The sequence below is a fragment of the Thunnus maccoyii genome, chromosome 9 (genome assembly GCF_910596095.1).
Source record: "Thunnus maccoyii chromosome 9, fThuMac1.1, whole genome shotgun sequence".
Lineage (NCBI taxonomy): Eukaryota > Metazoa > Chordata > Actinopteri > Scombriformes > Scombridae > Thunnus > Thunnus maccoyii.
In genome coordinates this window covers 2,789,496-2,804,188 of record NC_056541.1, presented here as the reverse complement: position 1 = coordinate 2,804,188, position 14,693 = coordinate 2,789,496, and the positions used below count along the sequence as shown (strand labels likewise).

The 14,693-nt window shown below is 37.6% G+C and overlaps 1 protein-coding gene across 3 annotated transcripts in view; it reads right to left on the bottom strand.

The window, feature by feature from the left end:
• snx2 (sorting nexin 2) overlaps window positions 1-14,693 on the bottom strand; it is a 41,443-nt gene that overhangs the window by 23,002 nt on the left and 3,748 nt on the right. For all 3 annotated transcript variants that reach the window (XM_042420363.1, XM_042420362.1, XM_042420361.1), the window contains exons 2-8: window positions 9,885-9,984; window positions 7,649-7,809; window positions 7,191-7,257; window positions 5,889-5,932; window positions 3,896-4,037; window positions 3,161-3,239; window positions 308-383 (exon numbers count right to left, since the gene is read on the bottom strand). In XM_042420363.1, coding sequence (XP_042276297.1) covers window positions 308-383; window positions 3,161-3,239; window positions 3,896-4,037; window positions 5,889-5,932; window positions 7,191-7,257; window positions 7,649-7,809; window positions 9,885-9,984 — 669 coding nt within the window. The remainder of the gene's footprint in view (window positions 1-307; window positions 384-3,160; window positions 3,240-3,895; window positions 4,038-5,888; window positions 5,933-7,190; window positions 7,258-7,648; window positions 7,810-9,884; window positions 9,985-14,693) is intronic.

Sequence of the window (14,693 nt, the reverse complement as noted above, 5' to 3'; positions counted from 1 at the left end):
GACACTCTTGGTTCTCAGATGATGTGTCATAATGAATTTGGTGATGCTCTGTTTTTTCCTCTAGCACCACCAGCAGGTCAATTTAATTGGTCCAATATTTTAGATATTTTAGACCAAATATCTGCAACTTTAATGAAGTTTGTGTTTAGTGCTAATTAGCAAATATAGCATGCTAAACTATAAAATAAACATTATACCTGCTTAGCATCAGCTTGTTAGCATTTCCTTTACGAGCTGACGAAAGAACATTATTTCAAATTAAACGTGTCTTGCATTTTGTGTTTTGTTTGTTTGTTTTTTTTTTTACCTCCGAGCTCTCCAGAAACTGCAGGACATCAGGATCCTTCAGCAGGACGGGATGCTTCACTGTTCTCATCAGGTACCTGAAACACACAAGAAAATAACAAAATACTGTACAAAGAACCAGTTTACCCAGTCAAACAGGAGCACTGAGCTGTGAATCCAGTCTGAAACCATCACTGTTACATTTGAAACTAACTTTTATGAACAGATCAGTGGACCGCATAGCCTGGACAGCATTTTGTGTTGGGGAAAAAAAAGTGATGGTGCACCTTGTCTCCATGGTAACAGAGCGCTAATTTAGCGACCTGTTGCTATCTGATCTCATCGCTCAGCTTCCAGTAAAAACTTTCTTCACTGTTATAAGTTTAATGTTTCCCCGATTTTTAAAAATATTTTTAAGGCTTTCAGTGCAGCGTTTATTAAAGAGCATTCAGTGTAAAAACGCATATTGACAGTCTGAAAAAACCCAACATGTGAAGAAATTCTTAAATAAAAAAAAAAAAAAACAACCCTTAGTCCCCCTTAGGACTTTTATTTTAAAAAGCTGTTAAAACTTCCTCAAAAACAAGACAATTGTACAGTCCCTAATTTGAATAATAACTACTATTAATAACTAATAACTTTGTATAATAATTTTAAAATAAGTCTTTGATTATTTAAATCACAGTCACTAAAACATGATATTAGTTGTATTTGAATTTGGTTTTTCATGTAGTCTGTGCGTGGTAACTGTTGGTTTACAGTCACTGATCACATGGACAGGAAACTACAAGCCTTCTGCAAAACACGCCAATAATAATTAAATATGTTTATTTTTAGAGCTGCAACAATTAGTTTAATTTGTTGCTTTACTTCTGTTGTAGATCACAGTTAATTGAATATTTTGGGGTCTGTGATACTGTGAGGGACTTTTTTTATTTTAACAGTTTCTGATGTTTTAAAGACCAAACAATTAATCAGGAAAATAATCATCAGATTAATATATAATATATAATTAATAGAAGGTTTTTAATCACCAAAATGTTTATGAAAAACAAAAGTCAAGCTTATAATGTTTGCTGCTAACATTTTAAAAATTATCAACCGATGTAAATTTTGTCCTCATTAACCTGACACTTGTTCATCTATGTGTGTGTGTGTGTGTGTGTGTGTGTGTGTGTGTGTGTGTCCATCAGCGTGGAGTTCTGCAGCTTTGAGCTCCATCAGCTGTCTCTCGCTGACCTTCCTGTCAATCAGTAAAGGGCAGCAGAATGTCAGCCCCGCCCACCACACACACACACACACACACACACACACACACGCACACACACGCACACACACGCGCACACACACACACACACACACACACACACACAGATAAATACACATACAGGAACATGTGTGTTGTGATAATGATGTATCTAATATTTGTGGTTTAACCTTTACCCTGTAAAGTTCTGACCAGGTTGATCTTTACCACAACTATAACACACACACATAAACACACACACACACACACACACACAAAGACAGAACAAAGAATAGAAAGTGAAAGTTTCTGATTTAGTTTCTCTTTCTTGTCGACATGTTTCATGGGTTCGTAGCATTTTGCAACATTTGCAAGTAACTAAAGGCTAAAATAACCACAACTCACAGAAGTCTAACCAGCTTCTGCTGTCTGAGAAGCAGAAACATGGCAGTTTTTAATGTGCATAATATGTATGTACAACATGACAATGAGCTGAGCAGCCGGCTGTACTTCACCAGCTACTGTAACAATGTACATTAACACACATGTTTAGTAATGCGGCAGATTTTCTGCATAACGAACACTTTTACTATTAATACTTTAAGTAAATTTAGCTAAAGAAACATTTTAAATCCAGGACGTCTACTTCTAATGGTGTATTTTTACATTGTGATGTTGCTGCTTTTACTGAAGTAAAGGATTTAAACGCGTCTTCCACCACTGCTTCCTGTGCATATAAATGTCTAAAATAAGATATAATGTAATTAACTCTTTTGCATTTATGCACAGATTGTTGAATGTGCGCACAAATCAGACAGACAGGTGTGGATTAGGTTACATTTGTGTGTGTGTGTTGGGAGTTTTTTTAAACTCTTTTCACACTATCCGATCCAAAAATGTATGATGCCTTTAAGTGCTGATGTAAAATGTACAGCTTTTCAGTGCGGTCATGTGAAATTTTTAAATAAAACAATAAACGCAATAAAGTCGGCATGTGACTCACACGAGGCAGTAGAGGCACCGAAAATGTTAGTTAAAATAGTCAGTTTTGATTCGTTCTCTGATGTCAGAGAGTCCTTGAATGCATCACTGAGGACTGATTTATAAACTGCTCACATCTGCATGATGCAACTCGGACGCATCTGAGAGGAATGAATGAAGATTTTTAGTATTAGAGAGTTTTTACAGTTGCATTAACGAGTGTTAAATAAAGATTCTGATGTTCTTAATTCTATTAACAGTTTTAAACATATACATACTGAAGGTTTTAAGCTATATTAATACTTTTGTAATGGTATTTTGTGACTGTGTTTTTTTGCTGTTTATAATTAATTTTGTTATTTGGAGGTGTTGGCCATCCGTGTGTTAAGCTCTGATTGGATAACTGATGAGGATTCAGCCCTCTTGTAGACATATAGGCTGTGTTTTTGTTGTTTTTTTACACATTCTGATGAAGGAGAAATAAGAAGATTCTTCCAGAAGTCAGCTGTGTTGTTGTGTTTCACAGACAGTAAACTGATTCTCATCACAAGTCCAAAACATGTAAAAACCAAACTGATTCTTTAAATAGTCCAGAAAAAGTCCAGCTACAGTTTTGTGTATTTATTTATTGTTGTCTTATCATCATACCTCTCCAGTGCCAACCTCCTCTTCTCCACAAACTCGTTGGACGACTGGTCCTCCTTCCCCACCTTCACCTTGGTCATCCCTGCAGACGACGAGAGGCTCATTAACATAACGGATCCACAGACAGGACGACAGAGACTGATGGATTAGTGTTCTGTATGTTCTCACATATCTTCTGATATTTACTCTTCTTTGTCTCCGCTAATATGAAATATACAAGAAAAGTTATTCTCATACAATCTTTCATCGTATCAACATCTAGTAAAGAGCATTTCATTAATAAATGTAGATGTTCACCTTCTTCTGATCGTCTCTGGATCATTTTGTTTTGTTTGATCTTTCATTCTTATTTCCTTTTTATTTCTTATTTATTGAATTATTGTTATTTATTTCTCCATTTACTTATTAATTTAACCAAATTTGAAATATAATATTCTGCCTGTAATTCTCCATTTAATGTTTTGTTATCATCTACATTTCATATAAAACCGTCTTGTTTGGTCTTTTAAGTGTCTGTAGGTGTGGACGTGTATTGATTTTGTTACTAATTAATGATCAATAAGAAAACAAACCTTTGAAAGAACGTTAAACAAATATTAACTATTCCATATTTTGTTTGAGAGTCCTGGACAACCCCTGCAGGCCCCTGGACCACAGTTTGGGAACCCGTGTGTTGCTATAGCAACAGTTATAACCTGTAGTACAGCAGAGGGAGTATGTGGCTCCGGCTTTACTTACCCACAATGCTTTTCTCCGGCGCGGGTGGGACGATGTAGCCTATGTGCAGGTACTTGGAGGCCAGTTTACTGTGCAGACCCAGAAAATCACTGAAACGCCTTTTTACTGAGAACTCTTGAAGCTTAAACACAGACATGGAGGTCTGGACGAAAAAGAGAAAAAAAGACAGAAAATGAAACTGAGATCATGAAGAGGCTTTCAAATGTTAAACAGCAGAGGACCATATGTTCACATTAATGCCTGAAAACCTCCAATATCTCCACCAAAACATCAGCATAACAGCCTTCTGCATGTTTCAACAGTTTTCCAATCACACTTGTTTGTAAAATGAAAGTGTCATCATGTCGTTCCACCATCTGAGACGATCTCAACAACTACTGGATTGATTGTCATTAAAGGATAATTATGGCGATGTTTGATATTTTTCTTATTGTCAACAAATGAACTGATATACTAACAAGTATTGTGTGTGTATTTAAAGCCTGATATATCTAATTCCTCCGTTGTTGTTCAGAAACTATTAAAAACACTTAAATTAGCCACACCGCTGCACATGTTCCTTCATTATAAAGAGTTTGGACATGTTAGTAGACTAATAACAGCATCATGTTTTCAGTCTCTGGAGAGTAGTTCTGTGTAAGGCAGACGCTACTGAGCATGTGGCCCCTCGTCCTGTTGGGGAACGTTTCACTGTTAATCTGAGGAGAAGAGAGTCCTCATCCTGGAAGCTTTTCTCTCATAAAAGTGAAATACTTCCATTAAATCAGAAGGTAAATCACACATCCTGTCTGTCTTGTCACATCCTCACACTCAATCCTGTCAAAATCATGTTCTGTTTGAGCTTCTCCTCATCTGTGACGGCAGTAATTCTTTTGCTGCTTGACAGATTCTGGTCTGTTTCTGCAGAGAGGACGTCGGAAGACACTCGACATGAATTTATTTCCTCCGTTGCAGAAAAACCCGTTACATGAGCCTTCAGAAACTCCTGCAAGTTAAACTGAGATAAGTGAACACTTTTAGTCCTGACTGAATCTAACAGACTTACTGTAAACACACTGGGAAGAATCTCACTAGCCTAGCAACATTAATGCTAAAAAAGAACCCATAATGCAATGCTCTCTGTAAGAGCCGTAATCTTGTCAACAGAAAACGTCCAGAACCCGAATATAAGACAAGCTCCACTGTTTCAAATGTAATTTTCTGAATAAAATCTGTTTTCAAGGCCAATATGGTTGTTTTTTTTCCCAACAACGGAGGTCTACTGCACAGAGGAATAAGATCTATCAGACACACACATTTGTTAGTAGATCAATTCATTGTTGGTTTGTTGAAAATAAGAAAAATATAGGTAATCACCAAACCTGTCCTTTAACCTCTTAACATCCACCGGGTCGCCGGCAACCAGCTTAAGCCAGTTGTAAGCAGTAGCATCACGCAGTAATGAGTCAAAGCAACTGGCACAATTTGGATAATTGGAGATGATTGGAGAGGTTCAGGGACACCAGTGACACCACAAACTAAAAACTCCCTAGCTCCCATAAGGTTAGACCTAGAGGTCTGTAGAAGGTTTATGGTGTTCTGGCATAAAGCATGTCCTAATTATTGTTATTCAAATATGACTCATTATAGACGACGACCGAAAATGCTTTTTTTGAGCCTTATTTGAACTGATGTAGTTTTGTTTGTGTTTTAGCCACATACTAAACAAACACATTTCCAGAAACTAGAAGATGTCACCTGTCAAATGAAGCCTAATACATGCATCATGGCCTTACAGTTCTCCTGTTATAAGCTTTTCCATTTGGGTATGCCAAATAGGTGAAAATTCTATAAAAAAATGGATGGTGGATGTTAAAGGGTTAAGGGTCTGCAGGTGTGACTGTTAACTTTTTCGTTGTGTTATTTTCCACACAGGAACAAATTCTTCTGTATTTGGTGAATGAATGTTACTAGTTTTACTATCTACAATAAGAGAGACCGGTTAAACTCTCACCTTGGTCGTCACTTTGTAGGCCATGTAGGCATTCATCCCGTCACCTGCTCACACACACACAAAGATAATGATGATGATATTTATATTAAGCAGTAAGACACAAATATCTGTCACGTGTCTTTTTCACTACTTGAACAATATTAAACACACCAAAAACATAAATACACTGACTGGTTTTCGTCGAAGCCAGATGAAGCAGGAATACAGTCGGCTCAGATATCAAACTGGTTAAACTGGTTTAATGTGTTTTTCTTGCAACAAAGTGTCGAGAGGGTTTCGACTGTTTTATTTACTGACTTCTGGTGACTTTGTTCATGTTTACATAAAGGGATTGTCGAGCAAGATTAACAGCTGCACCACCTGTAGAGTCAATTCATTTATAACATGCTTATATTTGGTGAACAGACGGACAGATCGTATGTTTTTCTCACTGTGCTCTTATGAAACATTATCAGTCACAAACTGACTACTGTCCCGACTACAAGTCCATATTTTGAAGTAGACATGTGAGAAATGAACTGTTTACATTTTTAATATGTTGTTGATATATGAAAACAATGACTTTTCTTTAAAATTAAGATTAACTTCAATGTTTTCAAAGATGTAAAGGATCCTCTTAACAATAAACAAATATACTGGTAAGTGGAGTACTCTGTATAAATACACATAAAGGCCTCAGTTATTTTATTTTTTATTTTTAAACTACTGGCCAGATTTCCATTAAATTCACTTAATTCATTCCTGCTCCACAGCCGACATCAGGATAAACTTTTATAGCTTTAAAATCCTCTAAAATCCAAACAGCTAAACCATCTTTAAGTTGTTTGTTCAGCTCAACACTTTTAAACTGCGGCCTGTAATGACTCATTAGAGCCTGTAGGGGGCTCCACAAGGCTGCAGAGCTTCAGTGTCAATAAACCGTTAAGCACAATAATTTGGAAGTATGATGATGAATAGTGTGACTGAGCAGACTGTCGGCTGCAATCAGCGTCTGACTTCATCACTTCCGGAGTTTGTGCTGACAGGAAATGAGGAGACATGAGGATGAGGATTGAGGATGATGTAAAACATCACTTGCAGGGAGAAGAGAGGAAGGAAAGGGGGCTGAGAGGAAATGTAGTTTTGGTTTGAGGAAGCACTGACAATATTCCTGGTGAGTGAGGAAAATCTTCAAATTCAAGACGGAAACTGTATTTCTCTTCTGTTTCCTTGTCTGGAAAACATCTCTCATTATTCCATGCTAATCCATAACATCCCAGGATATTCAAGGATTAGTGGGAAGCGAACTGAGCGTGTACTCACCGACTTTCTCAGGGTCAGACACTGATATGTGCATGTCAAACGTATCGCCGCCCTCCTCTTCTTCAATCTACAGAAAAAAAGAACAAACAACTTTTCTGAACTTTTTCAGAACAAAACTGTTCTGAAAAAGGTTTTTCACAGATTTTATCCACAGAGGGAAGTTTTATCTGTGTATCATGACAGCAGCAATGACATATTAATTTAAAAATACCTTTCTCTCTCTCTCTTAGTCACAAATTATAGCATGAATGTAATGTAACTACTGCAGGTGTGAAACTTGAAAAAAAGTACAGCTCTGTAAAAACAACATAATAATGAGATCATATTTTAGCAATAAACAGAAATAATGTCATGTCAAAGGCAGTAACATGGTAATAAGATGATAACCCTGTGTGTGTGTGTGTGTATGTGTGTGTGTGTGTGTGTGTGTGTGTGTGTGTGTGTTTGAGTGCAGTCACCTCGTCGAAGGAGGAGTGTGTGAACATGTCGTCGTGTGCGTGGCCGATGCGAGGAGTGATGACGGAGGTGGGGGGTGTGATGGGGGTGATGGCGGGCGACGGGCCGTCCGACAGCAGCACTTCTCTCTCGGGACTGTCCAACGAAACCTCCTCCGTCGCCTCTACGGAGACACACGACAGAGAGAGAGAGAGAGAGAGAGAGAGAGAGAGAGAGAGTCTTCACACGAGCCCAGGAAGTGTTTTATGTACTTTAGTCTGTGTGTTTAAGTCTCTGTGTGTTCTGGATGTTTTAACTGGCTGCAGGACAAAATTTCCTCTCAGGGTCAATAAAGCGTCAAAGAGTCGACGGGCATCATGAGAGAAACACTCGTACCAACAGACTGATTAGTGACACGTAGGATTAGTAGCATTCATCAGTTTTTATCATTCTCAGAATTTTCGTCGTGAACAAACTTCCTCCACAAGAGGAGAAACACTTGTTTGACGTTTTAATCTGAATTTGGAGTTTAAATACATTTGTGTGCAAAAGTTTCACAATTCATTGACAAATAATACATTTTGGTGATTTTTTAAATTGAAAAAATGTAAAATATGGAAAAAAAAAACCACAATATCTTCAGCAAACAATAATGCATAGTTACATTTTATGTCATAAACTGAACTGAGAATAGATCCACCTCCATGCTTAGCAGGTGTTCTTTTCATGAAATGCTGCTCCGTGTTTTCTCCAAACGTACCTTTACTGACTGTGTCCAAAGATTTCTGTTTTAACTTCATCAGTCCTTGTTTCCGAAACGCTTCAAACATCTGTAGATGTTCCGTTGCAAACGTCTAATGTTGGATGTTATGATGAGAACCACTTTGCTATCTTGTAGCTTTAACATGCATTGTGGGGATCAATAACTGATCATTTTCAGAGTCTTTAACAGCTGCTCAGACGAACTCCTGCTTGCTGAGTGTTCACACAAGGTTTGAAGACTCGGGAGTATTTACAGCGGCTGATGACGACTGTTGACAAGCCTCAGGCCTAACGGGCTGATTGATATCTGAGACGTCAGAGCTCTTACGTTGCCTGAACTTTTAAACACGTCACAATGATGTTTTTATTCATTTATTTTTCAATTTATCACATAAAAAGTAACTATGCACTAATGTTTTTTTTCTTTTCTTTTCAATTAAAAAAAAACTTTCACAAACAACTGTATAATATCAAAATGAACTAAAAGAAGATATATAACTAAAACAAATAGTAAATATTAATATTCTGTTCAGTACGTCATCATCATCATGGCTGCAAGTTCACTGAGAGGTGTTTTAGATTTTTTTTTTTTTTAAATAATATGATTTGATTTGTACACAAGAAGATCTTCATATTATAAAATAAAATACACTTTTACCTTCAGTTCAAAGTGAACAAACACTTGTGCAGGAGATATGAAGCTAAAAGTTAAGCTAGCTCTCATAGTGGGTGGTGGTGGTTTACTGGACCGCATTATATAGAAAAGTGTTCCCAACATACATAATATACATAATACATAGATAATAATAAACATAAAGTAGAATTATCACCTTCCTGACAATGTCAACAAAAACTGAAAATGTAGAAGCTTCATCAAAGTAGACTTTGTGGCAGAGCTGTTCTATTAGATTACATTAGACTGCACAGATGTTCCTAATAAATTGCTCAGTGAATCTTTATATCAATTATTTCTCATTTCAGTTGTCACAGAGTCAACTCTGCTCTTCAGAAGTTATCAATCAATATTCATTTAGCTGCTAAAACTTCTATATTTTTACTTAAGTAAGATTTTTAAATTAAGAATGATGAAAAGTCTGAGGTACCAGTGAGCTCTGAGACAACATTTTATAAATAAACATTAAAGTCTGTCGTTTATTGATACGACAGATAAGTTTAAGACTCTGCATTTCTCTGTCCAACATCATGCTGACGGTGTAACATCACTTACTGTCGGCTGTGATATTCTCTGTGACTGTCACATGACCGACTACTGATAAACATGTCAGCTGATTTCTGACAGCAGCAAATTCTTCTTTTCACTCTTTAGGAAACATTTTTTGTGAATGAAACTAACAAACCCACAAACGCAGCAGAACACGTGGCCTTATAGGACGGCTGACGTTCATCAGGCTGAAACCAGAGATTTACTACAAGTTCAGGCGGTAAACAGAGAGTTTGTTGAATCTGATTCATATGAGGAAAAACTTGTGTGTTTACCTGCGAACAGGTCCTCTGGGTCGTCGTCAAACAGTGAATCCTGTTTGGGTCCGTTTGAGTTGGTGCTGATGTCTTCAGCAGGTAGACTGGCTGGTTCTGACTGCAAACACACACACGTCAATTCAATATGTCAGTGATTGTAAAGCAGGACGAGCAAGTTTTTAGAAGAAGTAATGGACAAGCTTTTCTGAAACAATATTATGTACAAACATCTAAAAATCTTTTAATATTCAATAGATTTGCTGCACTACTTATAGTTTATGATGTGCTGACACTGCATTTTGTTATTTGTACTAACATTTGTCTGTTTTGGTGCAAACAGTTACTCAAATAGTCCAACTCATTAATGTCAGGCTGAAATAAAGAAGACATTTCCAGAGATATGGACTGAGTTATACCAGCTGATCCACTACTAGCTGCTGTCAAACTGGTGATTTACTAAAATCAGGCTGCACCATTAAAACTTAAACCTACATTAACTCTGAAAACAGCTTCCTGCTGCTGCCGAAAACGACACTATGAGAGACGCTGAGAGTGAACCAGAACAGTAAAAGTCGCAGCCGGACAGATAAACAATGAACTGAAACTCACTATAAAGCTCCGTAAAGCCGAGAGGAGCTGCAGAGTCTCTGTAGGTTCATCACTACGAGCCACAACCAACACATTACACACTGACGGATCAGACTGTTATTATAAAAAACTACTGATTATACTCGCTTTAAGATACGTCTTATCTAAGCACTTTATCAATCGAAAGTTGACTCAGTGTAGTAGTACAGACTGAACTTCCCCTTAAATATCCAACAACAGCTGAACGTGCACATTGTCAGAAAGCTGCAGTACTTCACAGCAGGAGGAGGAGAAAAGTGGAAGCAGAGCAGCGGCCACATCAGTAGCTGTGCAGACTCAACATATTCCACAGAAGAAGAAGAAAAAAAACCTCCAGTGCAGCGTGTGTCATCCATCCTGGCTGAACCACAGAGCTTCCTGAGGAAACTGCCAGCCTCTCCACAAACACTGGAGGTAAAACTGATCCATCAGCAGTGTGTGACATCACAGCAACAGTCTCAGCTTCTTCCAGGGAAACCAGCTGCTTCACACTCCGACCATCAGTAATGACTATCACCACATTACTGCCATCTGACTGATGAGTTTTACTCAGTTAGCGCCAAAAAGATTCCCGTTAATGATGTCGGTTGGTTGCAGGTTACAGGCAGCGATCTTTAACCACAAACCAGGAACTAAACTAAACAAATGCAGCTGCGTTCAGGGCTGTAGAAATCTACACACTTCTCTATTTTAATGGCAACAATTAAATAAATATTTTAATTGGCCTGTTGAAGTTTGTAGTTTGTTGTGTTTCCTCGGACAGTGTTTCCCTGTTGACACACACACACAGTTATACTAAATGGATATCTGACACATTTACAGTCTTTTTAGCATCAAATTCCCTCTTTGTGTTTCCCTGTTGAGCTGCAGGTGGTAATGATATAGTGATGCAAGTATAGTAACAAAAAGAGGAACTTTGACACTAAAAAGACTGTAACGTTGAAAGATATCTACTTGATTTGACTCATTTGGACGCTGACGCTTCATATTAGCTTCAGATAAACTTTTAAATATATTTTTTGCACAGAATGAGGACTGTTTCTGTCCTCCATCACTTCCATTGTAAGGTCATTATGAAGGGATCTAATGGTCAGTATGAACAGGAGGAATGATTACAGCAAGAAAAACAGCTTTCAAATGTTCATTTGGGCTCCTGACTGTTGTTTTAGGACAAAAATGAACAACATGCAGCTGAATTCTGAACACCAAAATGATCACAACTCATCCTGAGAGGGACGTGAATGTGTGAACCAAATGTAGCAGCAATCCAGCCAATAGTTGTTGAGCTATTTCAGTCTGGACCGACCAATAAAGCCAATAAAACAAACGCCTGAGTGTTTATTCAGAAAGCAGGTGGATGTTTCTCTGATCAGCCTCTCGTACAGTTTGTCTTACGTCATCAATGCTGAATCCAAACGTCCAGACTTTCCTGGAAGTCTGCAGATCAAATCAACAGACTTTCTGCAGACTTCCAGAGAGTCCGCTTGGAAAATTACCCATAATCCACAGCGATATCATTATTATCAATCATTAAAAAAACAAAAAAAAAAATGACCTCAGCAAGTGTGAAGGTGAAAAAAACTGAATGAAAGTGAAGCAGGGTCAGTGATGAACAACCGGTCAAAACCCCCAAAACCGTCAGTCTGCTGCTTCAAACACACACCTGAACAGACAAACTCATTCACAGGAAGAGAGGAGGAAGAGGAAGGAGGAAGATTTAGCTGAGCGGACAGAAAGAGGAGAGGATGGAGGAGAGAGTGTGTGCGGAGGGAGAAAAGAGGAAATGAGTGATGATAACAAGGAGCTTCCTCCCTCCTTACTCAGCAAACACACAGAGAGAGAGAGAGGTCAGAGGAAACACTGTACACACACACACACACACACACACACACACACACACACACTTTCTATCATTTTAGACTCACAAAAAACAAAATTAAGACATGAAACTAGACACATAAAGAAATCTGTAAAACAGTAAAAAGTTTTAAGAATAATCACAAGAAATTCACATTTAACATAACAAAGTCTCACTCTGTTCATTAAAATGCACAAAATCCATGTAACTCTGACCTGGATTCAACCAATAGTCAACAAATAAACCTGCTGAAGAAATCTGACCTCTGATATTTGCATTGAAGACACTACCTTGCTCCTAAAACTTCAAAATTACCAACATTATAATTCTCTTATTGACCAAATTCAATAAAGTGTTGCATATAATTAAACTGAGAACAGCTACAACAAACCAGAACCAACTGAGCCAAAGTCCAGTTCAACCTTTCTTACAACAACTGAAATATAAAGATAAATAAATATGATATCAGTAAATATGAAGAAGGAAACAAAATGCCCTCATGTGTATGTAAAATTATTAGGATGTTCTGTAGATTTTAGATCATGTTTTCCAGCCTTATTTTAAAACCTTTAATTAAGACATTTAAAGACTTTATAAAGAGGAAGCTGAAAAGATTCACAGAACTACAAAGTAAAGTACTGGACACACCAACATTAATGTAGATTACACTCTTCAAATAATGCTGATATTTGACTTTTACTGCCAGAAATATGCCCAGTTTTTTATAGGAAACTACGCAGATGTCAACATGGTGGTCAAGAAAAATGAAAAGCAGCAGGAAATAGCCGGATGAAAAGGGAACATGAGGACACTTGCAGAGGAAATTCATCATCACAGATGTGACCGACAGAAAAAAAAAAGGTTGATTGAACATCACTCGGAAATATATTTTTACCTGATAGATTTATCAGGTATTTACTTTACAGGATTATCAATAAACAGAGATTACAATGCTGTCTACTTATTTAGAAAAGTGTTATATATATGATATATATCAAGATCAATATATAAAGTGATACATGATAGGAGGGATTCATCCATATGAACACACTTATACTTATTATACTATATGTAATTTAAAAGTGATGAGAAAATCTCCGCTGGTGCATTCAAGAAACATCTGAAAACTCAGCTCTTCTGTGAAAACTTTCACGCTTTTAGCACTTTTTTTTAAATTGTTGCACTTCTTGTTGCTTACGGTATTTCTTATGCACTCGTCTACTTCCTGTTGTTTATTACTTTTATTTCTCATTGCACTTGTGCCTGGTCAGCTAATTGAGAATTTGTACCACGGCGCTTTTTGAGTCAGCGTCCTCTAACGTTTCTTTGTCTCGCCTCGTTTGTAAATCGCTTTGGATACGAGCATCTGACAAAATTACAGAATGTGAATGAAACCACAACCAGCGACTCCACGGTGGAACTTTTGAGAGACAGGATATGACTCAGACGACACTGAACTCTAGTTTCATACATGAGATGTAGAAAATCCTTCAGGTGTAAGGGACTACTGTACTTTGTCTTTCATTAAACCTGCACTATGCCTTTAGTTTGCATGCAGTTCAAAGTTCAAAGTAGCTTTATTGTCTCATACAGGGAAATTGATTTGCAGCCAAGATAAACAGAAACGCACAAATCATACAAAAAAAACACAAAACACTGACGGACAACAAACACCAGGACGTAGTGAGCAGAGTGATTTACAGGAGTTCATTCAGCATCAAGGTCAAAGTGCAGAAGTCAAATAAGAAGTCTGTGCAAATAAGCAACTTCCAGACAACAATCAAATATTATCTGATGTTTAACGATTGACTGACAGCAGGACAAAGGAAACCTTTTATCTCTTAATCTCAACCAATAACCTGAGGGTTCAAACTCTGTCTGAAGGACGTCATCTTGACACTTCATAAAGGGAAGTAACCTTTCTCAACACCTGCCTGTTATAAAGCTGGCCTTGACTCCTCCCTGGAAATCTTACCAGCCGCTTTGATGAGGTTAACGAGTTCAATAAAAACTTCTATAAAAAAGAGATTCATCATCTCAGAGGAGACATGTCGGACCTGTCAGGTATTCACAGCTGGTTAGTAAAAGACCAGGACGAGTCTTTCTAAAGCTGATTATCACGTCTTTAGTTTTAGACACGTTTAGTTGGAGGAAGGACTCATCACACTTAGATACAGACTCATCCATTACTGGCTCATGATGATGCTCCTCCTCTTCAAGAAGACTTACAATCATCCGGAAATGAGATAATGTGTCTGTTAGCTGTGTCATTGATTGGAAGAGTGCAGCTGATTGGAAAAAGAGCCTTTTACCCTTCAACAGAAGAACACAAGTTGATGTTC